Source organism: Oculina patagonica, chromosome 9, assembly GCF_052425735.1.
Source record: "Oculina patagonica isolate OP01 chromosome 9, crgOcupat, whole genome shotgun sequence".
Taxonomy (NCBI): domain Eukaryota; kingdom Metazoa; phylum Cnidaria; class Anthozoa; order Scleractinia; family Oculinidae; genus Oculina; species Oculina patagonica.
In genome coordinates, this window is record NC_135766.1 from 5,968,345 (window position 1) to 5,982,730 (window position 14,386).

At 38.7% G+C, this 14,386-nt stretch overlaps 2 protein-coding genes across 2 annotated transcripts in view; both read right to left on the minus strand.

Moving 5' to 3' along the window:
* LOC144665476 (long-chain-fatty-acid--CoA ligase 1-like) overlaps nucleotides 1–14,217 on the minus strand; it is a 28,368-nt gene extending 14,151 nt beyond the window's left edge. The window contains exons 1-5 of the mRNA XM_078526706.1: nucleotides 14,075–14,217; nucleotides 13,711–13,899; nucleotides 9,637–9,745; nucleotides 2,003–2,070; nucleotides 955–1,062 (exon numbers count right to left, since the gene is read on the minus strand). Coding sequence (XP_078382832.1) covers nucleotides 955–1,062; nucleotides 2,003–2,070; nucleotides 9,637–9,745; nucleotides 13,711–13,872 — 447 coding nt within the window. The 5' untranslated portion in view covers nucleotides 13,873–13,899; nucleotides 14,075–14,217. The remainder of the gene's footprint in view (nucleotides 1–954; nucleotides 1,063–2,002; nucleotides 2,071–9,636; nucleotides 9,746–13,710; nucleotides 13,900–14,074) is intronic.
* Nucleotides 6,557–14,386, minus strand: part of LOC144665488 (uncharacterized) — a 30,653-nt gene continuing 22,823 nt past the window's right edge. The window contains exon 2 of the mRNA XM_078526720.1: nucleotides 6,557–6,958. The gene's annotated coding sequence lies outside the window, so the exon portion shown is untranslated. The remainder of the gene's footprint in view (nucleotides 6,959–14,386) is intronic.

A 14,386-nucleotide genomic window follows, 5' to 3' on the forward strand; every position in this document is an offset into this window, starting at 1 on the left:
CTGAGTTAGGTCACATGGTGCATAGTACACGCCATCGCCACGCCATCCCAAGCAGAAAAGAAATTTTATTTTGAGAAAGTTGGAATGTTTTCTCTTCACAATCAGGATTGGAAAAATGTGTTCTTTTTTACCTGCTTCTGTTATAACATGAGTTTAGAAGCGACCTAACTTTAGGGAAAAGCGTCTCTGTGGAAACTGCTAGAATTTGTTTTGTTAATTCGAGCGACAGCTTGTTAATTTCGACAGCGCTATCTTGTGGGATTCGTCACGGACTTTGTTGACTGAACTACAGCTGAACTGTGATTTTTATAAAACTGCAAAACTCGAACAGTGGAAAGAGATAAACATTTTGACGGTAAGGACCAATGCAAAGTTGTACCTGTTGATGCTTGGGACTTAGATGTTGTATTATTTAAAAAAGCTTCGGGGAAAAGCGCATCTTCGACGGTTCGGCTTCTTCGCAGATGCATGACCAAGAGATAGTTCGCTCGTTTGGTAGATCACATCATTGCATCTTCCTTCGCTTGAGCATGAGTAAAAGGTTAGTTGCCGTTATGTATGTGTTGTTCCCTTCATGACATTTTACAGAAGAACTGTTAACTTATTTGCTTGACGATCGCGCCGCGAACGCGCCAATCGCGGCGGCCAAAAACGCGGTACGATCACAGTAAAATTTTTACAAGGGAATTGCCCTAGGCTATTCCCTGCAGAGGGAGAAGTATTTGAATGACGATGATGATGATGATGATGATGATGATGATGACCATGATGATGACCATGATGATGATAATGATGAGCTTGACAAATTAGTTTGTTTAATGTTTACTGGCAGTACTGTCAAATTTGCACAAAGTGCCTGCTGAAGACACATTGAAAGATGCATAAATATATATTTTTATCACATACTGTAAATACAAAAAAAATTACAGGAAAAAAGAAAGATAAGCACATCACCTCTATTTTGTTTGAAGCATAAACACCAACAAACACATGTCCATTATCAGCTGGGTCACAACCAATCTCCATTAGACCTGAACCAGTATCTACGGATCGCTCAAGGACCTGCAGAAAGGATGTCAAAAGTAAATACATTTCAAACTTGTCAAATGAAACATTAAATTTTTGTCATTTAGGTTATAATTTAGTGAATCAAACAACACTGTATCAAACAAGTAAGTGCACTGTACATTGCAACAGTCAAGTTACAATGTTACAGTTTACACTGCATGCTATTCATGCCAGTTCATTTTGGCCATTGGGATTATCATTCTCATTAGCCAGCAGGACTCGCAGCAGGAAGCAAACTTCCTGGCAGCCAAAATCTCAGCAGGAATCTCACCAAGATTTGTGGCGGTAAGCAAAATTCCTAGGGGCCAAAATTCCTAAGGCGCGTGTTTATCCTTTCCCAACTATACCAACTACAAAAGTGAATTATGTAAGACCTTTTTCTTTATCAAGACTTTGACATCAAGACTTTGGTTACCAGGACTTTCTTTCCTTGGCAAGATTCATGTCCACAATGATTGAGCATCATATTACATGTAAGTAGTGACAAACTAACTAAAACATACACATGTTTGTATTTTAGTTAATACTTATGAGAGCTGCATGCAAACAAACATTAAAATAATGTTGACCATTTAATACCTGTTTGACTTTTTTGCTTACCTTCCCAACTCTTTCGTCATGGGGTGTGGGTCTATGCAGGGCTGCAAATAACAGCCGGTCATTGGACATTGGCCAACCAAAATATGCTCACGTCCGACGAAATCCCAAGTGTGGTCGGACATGATGTCCGGACAATTTTTTAATCGTAAATCACTTTACAGAAACAATGAATAAAATTCACCCTTTTGTTTTTGGTGATGTCCAACCACAATTTTGTTTTGGCCGACCAAGATGGTGTCTCAGTAAGACATAATTATTATAGTTTATGTCCTTTCAAGTGAAAAAAGTTATTTGCAGCCCTGCTATGAGTATATTAATCACTTTGACAACTAACCTCATTATAAGTAAGCCAAGCATAGGGTCCTCCAGGACTGCTGCGATAACCTAAGCATGGCTTATCACCTAAAAACATACATTGATCAAAACTGACTGTTAGGATGTCAGAGTTCTTACTGACTATTTTGATTAGTTACCAAAATTATGAAGCCAATTGAGAGCTAGACATACCGCCAACATTTTAAATTAAATAACTTATCTCACATACAATGTATCTTTCTGCACCAATTAACTATTAATTATTAATTACCAGGTATAGCCAGGGTTTTCGACAGTTTTGTAAAGTAGCGGACATAGTTGTGAAAGCACCGGACATGTTATTTTTCTTGGCGCCGTAAGGCGCCTTGCGAGTGCCGAAGGCACAAGCACCTAGGGGGGTATGCACCAGCCCTCCCCACCCTCTAAATAATGCTGGTTGCTTTCCCATTTCCAAATGTTTCTTTTAATGTCAGTTCTGAGAATTTGGCATCACATCCAGACAATATCTCCTAGACAATAGTTTTCTCTATTCTCATCAACGCCAATGTATTTACTGTACGGAGAAACCAGACATTGTTCACTGTTGGTAAGGTAACATTACAGTAAGTCTGTGTTTGGGACTACTGGCCTATCAGGCCAGTGCTTAATTGTCTCTGGTTTCTGGTGCATGAAGTGACAAGGAGTATTTTTGGGCAATTCCATGTGAGAATGTGAAAAATCCAGATTTTTAAAAAGTGATTGGACATAAAATCATACCCTGCGCTATATTGTTGAAAAGTTATAGTACATAGAAAAATAAGTTTCAGTTCGCTTGTGATAGCAATGCATTCAGGGGGGGTCTCCAAAGTAAGTGTTTATTTTTTAATAATAAACAATAGGTGAGAGACAAATTTTTTAACTTGCTTTATAAAATTTGGAAATGATTTGTGTCTACAAACAGTTATATCAGAAGAAATACCTCAAAGAAGTTAATACATAAAAAATATAAATTTCACCCTGAACTTTTTAAAAAAATAGTTATTAACAAAGTAAATTTTGTTACGGACGTTACGTAACGTCCGTAACGTTTACACAATCTTTTTCCATTCTTAAAACAACCATTTAAAAGATTTCAATGATATTTCTGCCACAAAGCTAAATATTCTTTAGAAACACTTTGGTAAAAAGCAGTCCCTGAAAAACTGCAACATTTTCCAAAAATAGGGCCCCAATGGGTCCATGTGTTTTGCTGCTAGAGCAAAGTCTTAGGGAACATGTTGATGAAAGACAAGTGAGTCGAGATTGAAATCCAACGTCTTTTATTGTCTGTCACTTGTGTGCAGGTTAATAATTGCACTATATTGTAGTCACTTTGTGTTAATTCAATCCTGATAATTTTACTGATCAAAATTCAGAAATTATAAATAATCGCACGCGCACCGGCGTACAACAACAGAAAGACGGCGTTGAACGTAACGCAAAGTTCATTTTGAAAGCGAAAGTTTACAAATAATTATTATCATTCGTCAGTCATCCCTTCACGCATGAACACTCGTCGAATTTCAGTGTCTTCACAACAAGATCGGAAGATCGATAAGGACCAATTTTTGATTCTGCGAAAGTTCGTTTTCTTAAAGTTTTAGAAATTTGTGAAGTTGGAGGATTCACTGAGGACTGCGTAGCCGAAGATGCAGTGGCTCGCTGGACATCAAATTCTATTTTTCACGGCGTTTAATTAATCTTCACAAAATAAACATGTGGCGCCAGCGCGTCTGGCAGTCAAAAATTCATTTTTCAAAAAACTTTCCCTTTCCAGCTATTTTAGCGGGGCTTATACTATAGTACCTACCTGTCAGTCGTAGAAAAGCTGAAATTTAAGGATGAACTGTTTATTAAATGAAGACCGTATTATTTTTTAATAACTAGTAAACAAACTGGTCGCCACGCATTTAAACACGAACTGACGAATGTTGCATCTGATGCAGTGAATCTGGTGAATGAGAACTTCCTTTAATATTTCTTTGTTTTCGACGGTGTGCACCACTGAATAAGTTTCTTTCCCATTGTGATGTTACTAGTATTAATTCGTTTCTAGCTGTCTTTTATATAGCTCGAATACAGCTACAATTAGCGGTGCAGCCTACCAGCTGTCTTTGCGTGACAAGTTACACGTTCATACATTTTATTTTAAAATATGAAGTTCAGAGTTAATACAGTACTAGTATGCTGTAGACAGTGTAGACAAGGTGAGGGTAAGTTTATTTTCAAAGCGAAAGTTTACAAACTGTGCACTAACCGGTCCTTTGGAGAAAATATTTATGACCTTCGGCGAGGTTCCAAGTCTTCGCTCTTTTCGTAAATGATGAAAACTGCAGAATAATTTCTCATAAAACTGGAGTGGTCGCGCCACAGTTTGTTTTCTTTCCCAATGCGATATACTTTTAAATCTGTTTTCTGTTTTCCAACGTGTCCAACGTGGTTTGCGTTCGAATACTTTGGCCCGTAACTTCGAATGCGATCAGCGCTACGGTTCATTAGTTTCGATTTTGTTTGTTCATGGATTTGATTGACATCGGTAGTTCAGATTTCTCCTCTGTTACGGCACTTACACCTTACGGTCCTTACGGCACAAACTTCAGCTCTCAATGTGTTTTGCTTGCAGCCATTGCGGCTGCAGCAAAACACAAAAATGGTAACAAAACTTTGTTACGGACGTTACGTTACGGACGTTACAATTCTTGAAGCTTGTGATTTTGGACTGTTTCTGCCACAGTTAAAGGCAATTTTGGATATGTGAATTCTCAAAGAAAGCAGTGTTTCAGAGAAGGAATGGATTATACTCACTGGAGTCCAGTATATGTCTGTGGGCTTAGATAATTTGAGCATGCTCATGCTCAAGGCTGAGTACTTTATGTAAAATGCATGTAGTGTCCTTCACACTGTGTTGGGACATTTCACAGCTTTAACATAAAGTAACAACCAGTTTGATTTATAAAATGTTAAATACAAGCCATTTTGAACTTTTATGTCCAAAAAAATGTGGCCTACAATACAAAATAATATAATAATTCACACAGTGTAACGTCCGTAACATTGACTGTAACGTCCGTAACGTTAAAGTTCACATAGCATTGTATAATTGCGAAAGTGAGTTTAAATGAAATGAAGCTTTTTGGTTCACACAACTACTATACTTCAAATATTTGGAGCAGTTCATGCAATAAGCCCTGACACTTCACAGGAATTTTCCATTAATACCAGACTGGTAGAGTGCTCTTGTTCATGTGGTTGTTTTTTATGTAACGTCCGTAACGGTGTGTTTTTTGCTCTATTTTAACATATAGGCCAGTCAGGTGGAAAACTTTTATAACTCAATTAATGCATCAGTAGGCACAAACATGATAATCAATGTAACATTGGACAACCTCTTCCTATTCTTTGCCTGTGCTAGATTTAAGTTTCAAAAATGACTCTGAATGTAACGTCCGTAACTGTGGAAATGCCCTTTTACTCCTCCCTTGTTGTGCCAGATCGGACTCTGGAATGGACGTTCCGGGTTTGAGCCCTGGCCGGGGTATTTCTAGCTTCTTAATGTTATCAAAACTGGGATAAGCTTCGGCAGTATGTGCCACTTGGCTCGCGGCTGCCCTGGACAGGATGCTAGTCCATCCCAAGGTTACCCCCAGCATTGAATTTGCCTGTACCATTTAAACACCTGGATGGAAAGAGACACTGTGAGAGTAAATTAAAGTGCTACTATGATCAAAATTTTACCTTCCCTTTTCTCTTCGGTTTTGGAAAGTACTTACATTAAATAGTAACCTTGCCAAATTTTAAGTTCAAATTCGAATTAGAAGACCACTTATTTTACGCGTAAACTTTGGCTTCGGCTTGCCGCCATTACTAGATTCAAAAATGTCCCAGGTCCAAATAGAGATCTGGAACTAGTTGGGGCGAGAGCATGCTGACGTCATATGCGCATCAACAAAATGGCTGCTTCGAAGGCTGGAGTGACCGATCTGGAAAAACATCGGTTTTCCTTTTAATCTGTAGTGATGTAGAAGCCTTATCTACTGCGCAAATGTTTTTTTAACATACTTCAAGGCATCTCCAGGTCACTTTTCCACAACATAGTGGCAGAAAACATCTCAAGAGGAGGAATTTCCTGACATCTTAACTCGCCCGAACCACGCAAGATGAATAATAGATCGCCTGATAACTTTGAGGGAAACTTGTACTCTTGGAAATGCTTAAAAGATATTTCTCCCTGCAACCATTGTGAGGTTAACTTCTTCAACTATCCAAGGGAATTGAATAGAATAAAACGCTTCGAATTATCTACAGTGAGTTTACTGTATTCGCTACTTTTTAGAAGCAAAACATTGGGTGAGTGGCGTAATTTACTTCTGTTGCTCAAGTGCTTGTGTTCTAGAATAGTGATTTTTAAATTAATTGCACATACTTCATGTCAAAAAAGGTAATTTTTAGGCAAATCGGCCTGTATGTTTCTGAATTATATCCTCTATTGTACAAATAAACTTAAATAAATTCGCACGAGGCGGTACATTATGTTAAAGTACATACAGAAGGATGCAAAGCTTAGCAATATCTTTTTACTGATTATATGTACTGAGAATGTTTCCATTGTAGTCCTCTGTATACTCTGCAGTCTTAATAAACTCACCAGCATGTCTTCAGTGTTGGTTACTTGTTTATTTCTGCCATGCAATGTAAAACACTACAGTAGGACTGTACTTCATTGTGCACTTAGAATAGTATTCATAAACATTTTCTGAGAAGTAATCTCAGGATAGAACACTGTTAGCCTGTCTCAGAGACATACATGCTATCCGGATTTTACTCAGTAAATCTTTATTATATTTAAGTACAACAGGGGCCATGAGCTATAATTATGACTTGTGCCAATCACTTATGCTGTGTGCAACAGAGCACTGATGAAATCCTAGCTACTATTTATTTTAAGTTTGCAATATATCTATTTTTTGGCATGCTCTTTTTGTTCATAAGTTGAGAATGTAGTAGCCAACAATAAATCATGTGAATGTGCCAGAGAACTCTTGAGCTGCTGATCCATCATAATTTCTAACACAAGTACAGTCAAATCTGTACCATAAATAAAAATATTGTATTGATTGAGGTGCAGTGGTCTAAGTGTAAGTTGTTGGACTCCGGATCAAGCGGTTCAGGTGTGAACTCTTACTGGTGTCATTGTGCTGTGTTCTTGGGCAAGACTACTCTCATGGTGCCTCCTCTCGAAGTGTAGAATGGGAACCAGCAAATTGATGGTGTGAGGAGGGGAGGGGGGAGAGTAAACCTTTGATGAACTTATACTTGCATCTCATCCAGGGGGGAAGTAGAAATACTCCTGGTTGCTTAATCCTACTTAGCCAGGATAAGCTTGCTTGATGGGCAACTAGACTTGCATGCAGACCTTGCCTTTTTGTAACAAGGGGGTAATTTTGAGGTCACGCAGGACCCTTGCAACCATTTTATATGTATTTATTTAAAGAGTATACACAAACTGCAAAGCCGACAACAAATACAGTCAAACCTGTACCATAAATAATAATGTTGTCATAGTAATGGGGTAGTTGTATTGATTAAGGTGCGGTGACCTAATGGTCAGTGTGCAAGACTCTGAATCAAGCCATTCAGGTGTGAGCCCAGACCAGTGTCATTACATGTATGTGGGGGGAGTGGGGAGGTTAAACCTGTGATGCAATTGTACTTCCATCTCATCCAGGTTGCTTAATCCTACTTAAACCAAGATATGCTCTGGCCTGATGGACAACTAGGCTTGCATGCAGACTTTGCCTTTTTGCATCAAGGGAGCAATTTTGAAGCACATTTATGGGAATTAACCCCTTATGGAAGGAGAAAACTGTCTCCAATAGGGTGTCTGTTTATTTAGGGTGGTATACGGAGCTGACTTGTTTACAGTCACGTTAAGTTGACACAAGATGATGCAGATTAGTCCCAAAATTGAACTCAAGTACATACACATACTGCAGATGCACAATGTACTGCCAGTGATATTCTCTAGAAAGAGCCACTGTCATATTGCATATGATACCATATTTTCTTGAGTAGACGCCAGACCCCGACTCAATGCGGGCTTCATTTAAATGCTGGTTCAAAACTGGAAACGTTTGATCAAGGTCCCAGTGTTTGTTCGAGGTCCAGGTTTTCCCGTTTATGAACTTAAAACTTTATACCCTTAACATTATTATTTTTACTTGTTCCCATGTTGTGCATATATTGTTTCAGTTATTTTAATCACCAAAAAATCACAGGACCAAGAGGAAAACAAATGGGTGAAATGAATAAGAAAAACTACTCCTACCCAGTTTTGCTGCTACTTGTGGGCCAGTTTCATAACATTATCAGTAAATAGAGTGAAGGAAGTTCTATACAGTGTTCAAATGGTTTTCTTATTTTAAGAAACAGGAATACTGAATGCTGGCTGATGCTGGATGTCTGAAGTGTTATCACCCATTGAAACACTTAGTTTTAAAAAGGTTTATTACCTGTATTGTAGTCAAGGAAGGTAAAACTGTATAAAACTCAAGGAGCTTCCATTGATCACCTGCACCATCTTGTTGACTTTAATTTTTCCGTATAAATTTTACATTATTTCATGTTTATAAAGCTTTTTTCGGAATTAACAGCTGAGATAGATTTTATGCCCATGGCATGTATGATAGATTACAAGAATGAAAACAACAGTTAAGATCATTTCAATTCTTCGCAAACGGCAAGAGCAACCTACATGTATATGCAGTTCTAGCTATTAATTAAAACATTGCAGACATTTTATCCTATCTATTCAACTACGTTTTTCTCATCATACCATGTATTCAAACGTATGTAGTCCCTGAATCGCCGTTCCTCTTCGTTCTTCGAGGCTTCTTCGATCGGTGCTTCGATCGGACAAGAAGACGGCAGCTTCGTTGTAGGCATACAGCGCCAAAACCTCATCGAACGAAAAAAGTTTGCATACAAACATTGCCATTTAGACCGACGGCAAACGGCTTTAAATTCTCATTATAAGAAACCATACCGCTAAATTGCAATGTCTCTTCGTTGCGGCTCTCTTCGGTTTCACCACCGGGCAAACTAGACGAAGAATTTGTCGAAGAAAATATCTTTTATAACCCTGTTAATTCTCAGTATATTCTCTCTTGGAGCACTCGAAGCTCAAAGCGATGATGCGCATATGACGTCACGATCCAACTCATGCGTAAATCCGCTTTTCAGTACAGTCGCTGGCTCACTTTAGACGTCCAAGTAATGGCGGATGGGTTTTCCACGATTTTCGGCAAGCTATTTCAAGGCTTATATCGCTCGCAACGTTCTAAATTCTAGCGCGCTAGTTAAATATAGACTTATTGAACAAATTGACTTTAGGAAAAGACGAGAAGAAAAACAAAAATTTTGGTCATAGTAGCACTTTAAAGGTATTACTAAGAGTGCAACACAAGGACCCTGATCACGGCTCAAACCCAGATATCTCAATTTGAGGTGTAGCTTACTAACCATTAGTCCACTGTGCAGACTGTGCCTTGCTTCTTGTAAGAATATTACTGGTACTTACATGCACGTGTAAAATTTTAATGGTTAAATGCAAAGTTAAGCTGAATCAAACCATCTGACCTGATAATCTCACTCCTCGAAGGAAAGCTTCATGACTTGTGCTCACATCATCAAATAATTTTTCCACAAGTTCTGTAGTCAAGGAATTCATTCTGGCATAATTACCATCCTGTAGAAATAAGATTTGGGAAAAATTATGAAAATTAATATGAAGGTTAATCAGGTCTCTATTCAGCCGGGCGTTAACAAAACCTGGATCGGATCAGATCGCATCGGATCACATCGGATCGGATCGGATCTGACCGGATTATCAAAACCCGGATCGGATCCGACCGGATTGACAAAACCCGGATCGGATCCAAAAAAAGTCGGATCACCATAAATTCCCACAAAAATCGTCCCGAGATACCTCAAAAAAAGGACGTAAGTGGATGTTCGCTGTGTGTTGACCCTGCTGAAATGACTTCCGTTCCTGGAGTGTAAGGTAAAGATTGAAGTGGAGATATGAACAAGAAAAGACAAGTGCGACGATTGCTGTGATTTCTCTCACTGATGCTTTTGTTTCACATTCAAGACTTATCTTCATAAATAAATACGACACCCAATTGTCCCACATTCTTACAGCCCTCGAAGCACTTCAATTAAATTTAATATTTACCTTTGAATTTTCGATCCTGCAGACAAGTACAAAAATGAAAAATCGATTGATTTCAAATCATTCGATGAAACTTTAACATAGGAGCAACTGATGAGGTCCACTTAAGGACCAAACCTCGAGTCTTGCTTAAGATAAAACATTTGCCAGGAGACATCGTTGCAGCATCCTAGAGACTTCAAATGCAGTGATCAAACTACCATATAATTTATTTGTTGGATGCAAGTAACACAATAAACAGATAAAAAATAATGGGGGTTAAGTTTTATAGCTCCCAGAGCACAAATCGCAACCACTCAAACTAAGGGGAGCTTAAAAACCACGAAACCATTGCTCGCAATGCTTAGAGACTGCAGAAGCCTTTAAAAGACTCGGATCTTAGATCCTCGCAACCGTGGTAACGAAACGTTATCATATGAACTAACCACCACTTCAGATATGCGAGTTGACAGTTAGAAATCCACTGAACCGATACACAATATAGACTACAACATTCCTTTAAAGGCTATTAAGAATCTCTCAACAAACAAGAGCCAATAAACCTTACGAATATGCCACAGAGTAAGCAAACACAATGGCATAAAGATCATCACTGAAATGGCTCAAGAGAGCGATAATTAAGTCCTCTGTTAACAGACTGAAGGCTAACATTCAGCAACCAGCGGAAGTCGTGTTGGCGTGTCTCATTTTCTAATAGCACACAGCGAACATCCACTTACTTCCTTTTTCGCCATCTTCGATTTGAGGTATCACGTGACGATTTTGGCGGGAATTGACGGTGATCCGACTTTTTTGGATCCGATCCGGATTTTGTCAATCCGGTCGAATCCGATCCGAGTTTTGATAATCCGGTCCGATCCAGTCCATTTTGTTAACGCCCCTATTCCGCCAACTGTTTAGGATTATCTTGGCGTCATTGAGGTGGGACACTAACACTTCTGGTCATGACCTAAGACAGTGAAAGTGTGCCCATGTATCTCAGGGCTGTCACTAAGGGCCGGGGCCCGGGGATTTTCCCCGGCTACAATGAGTTTGAGCCCCGGCTACTTTGATACAAAACCAAAACATGGAAAGTGAAAAATACATCAAATAACAGAATTGTGAATAAAAAACAAACCAATAGTTTATTAATTCAAATTATTTTTCACCTTTTAAAGAGAGCGATTGACATTTCATGTGAGGCTGTGATTGAAAACGCGTAAATATTGAACAATGTCATCTTCCTTTGAAAGCGCATGATTTTACGTGTTAGTTTCATTCCGATTCTCTTGTTGTCGGAGATTCCGGCTCCGTGAAAATGTCATCGAAAAAACGGAGGGCAAAAGTGGATAAACGAATAAAACTGGATCCCTTCTTATCTTCTGACTGTTCTTTAAGGTAAGATTATGATTGTTTAACTGAAGAAACAACAGTTTAAGCTTCAGCATTTCTCTTTCGAATTGACAAGTGACCTGGATGATGCATCATGGAGATTGCACAAGACGCATGTGACCCAGTAATAGTCACACATGGACTTTCCATAGTTGAACTATGAACACTTTCCGCACAAATAAAATCGGCGACCAGTTAACTGTAAACTTGCAACATTATGTGTGTTCTCCTCTTGCCTGTTTTAATACTGTTTAATCAGCTACATGTCAATAAACGCAGATCAGTCACACAGGGCTCGCATGCGTTATCACACATACTTTGTATGACAAAACATTGGCTTGTCTGAGTATTCTACATACCGTAAAGTTCCGTGTATAAGCCGCACCTTTTTCCTCTAAATTCAAGTCAAAAATCGGGGGTGCGGCTTATCTACGGAAACATCTCTGGTTGGAGTTCTCAAAGGCCTAATTCATATTCATAAAAAAACTTCTCAAGACGTCATTGAATGAACAAACTTTGTTGTTGTTCACTACCTTTTAGTTCCTCTGCAAAGCTGTTTGCAGTGAAGCCTGCCAGTCATTCGAATCGTGTCTTTCCGCCGCGTGCGAGAAGGCACCAAGACAAACGCAAATACTCACAAGGCAAATGGCCGACCGTTTCGGTTTTTTATTGACCTTCACAGCAAATACATCTGCTGGATTAACAAACTCTTATTCTGCATGAAGTTTTTATCCTGTTGCGGGTAGCAGTTTCCAAGAATCTTGAAATAAAAATGTGGTTTCTTCCGAAGAAAATGCCGCCATGTTTGTTTTTAATGCCCAGACTCCTCTCTACAATTCAGAGCTTGGCTACTAAGCATTCGTCATTCGCGAACGATTCGAACGAACTACAAGTGTTTCAGGAGTGCTTAGAAGTGATAATCTCGAAAAAATGATATCAAGAGAGCATCCAAATTTAAGATATTGTGAACTCAAACTAAAAAGAAGGTATGACAAGTGAAATTTAGCTTTCTTAAAACTTAATTTATATTAAACATTGCAACAACCACCGTGTCAGTGTTTCGAAACCGTGCTTGTTTGCCCTTGTTTGTTTACCAATAGAACTTCACTTGAACTTCAAACTTTATGGTCTGTTTTTTTTTTTCCAAAATTTGAGCTTCCAAATCGGGGGTGCGGCTTATACACGGAACTTTACGGTAAGTGCACAAAGTTTCATTGTGTGAAGTTCTCAAAGCAATGGTTTTGGTTCAAGAAAAACAAACAAAAACAAACTAGTTTGACGTTCCCAACACGTTCCCGACGCGATGTTTTTTGGTCTTGGTCATGAGTTACTTTCACTCATTCCCAGTCTTCCTCAACTTCTCTTTTCTGTCATGCCATTAGTCAGGCCGTTTCAAATTCCATAATAAACGATAACTTTCGAAAACTTGTCAGATTCTTGTCAAATGGTGTAGAGAAAAAGAAAGTTGTAAGTTACCATGGCGTAAAAATTGCATAAAAACAAATTCGTATTAGAAACGATTTTTGTTGTTTCCTAAACTCTACCAACCCCCCTCCCCCCCCCCCTCAACAACCTACAACAGAAAAATCTTGTCCCCCTGCTACATTTTTCATTTCCCCACCTACTTGAAAAATTAGTGACAGCCCTGGTATCTTGGAACAAATTTAATTGGCAGGTTCTGTGAATCTGGATGTTTTTAATTAATTAAAAGTTGATTTGAAAACTTCAAACCTCATATTAAAAAGAGGATATTCTTCTACTTTAACCAGGTTTAACAAAATGAAAATTAACAACAGAAAACACGGAACTCTGAATATTACTTGCTAAATTTGAAGTCGACAAACATCAGTTAGCAACTTCTATAAAGAAAACAATTTAAACCGTGTTTAACAAAACAGCTTTTAAACTTGTTTTAGCTTTGGTAGGAATGGGGTATATAGAATTGGAGGTGTTTCCCGTGCCTCTTCTGTAACTGTAAGCAAGGTGTCACAAAATGGCACAGATGATTCTAATCTACACAGGAGATTTAGGAAGATCAAAAGTATCTTATAAAACAATAGAGAAGCAGAGAATACTGCAGATCATATGCTTGTGGTATGAATACTTACTGGTAACTCATAAGACTGTTTCTGCGGATCAACAGGGCAAGGTTGAGGTGTCGGTCTCGAAGCCAGGTAATACATGGACGCTGCTGCTACCGCTCCGAGGCCTGCAGCCACGGCAGGGTCTCTAAGGTACTTCAGTGCTGATTCAGCCGCACTATCTGCCATACCTTTCTTAAATGATGCTTTGATTTCCTGTGAAACGAATCAGAAAATGAAACTTAACAAGGCATGACAAAACGCACGCGTGTGGGTAAGTAAATTAAACGTGTCTGGAATGGAATCAACCATCTAAATCTTTGCGATAACCATGGACGATAAGTCATTTTACGACGAAATTCGCCTCGTAAAAGATGCAGAAGTTACTTACACAAATGTAGCGTTTATTCCTTCGGGTTTATGCGGAGAATGAGCTTTTATAGAGCAACTCGTTCACAGAATATCACGAGATTTTGTCACGCTTCGTCTCGTTCTCTCGACCTTTGATCAATCGATCAATGGACTGGACGAGGGCGACCGCTGGACAAATTGCTTGTCTTTATTGTATAAACACTTTGTGACTTTGTGACACTTTGCTAAAAATAAAACAAATAAAAATAAAAATTTTGTGATTGGATTTTATAACACATACGTTACCAATTTATCAATTGACCAATTAATTTATCGCTAAGAAGCCTACTGT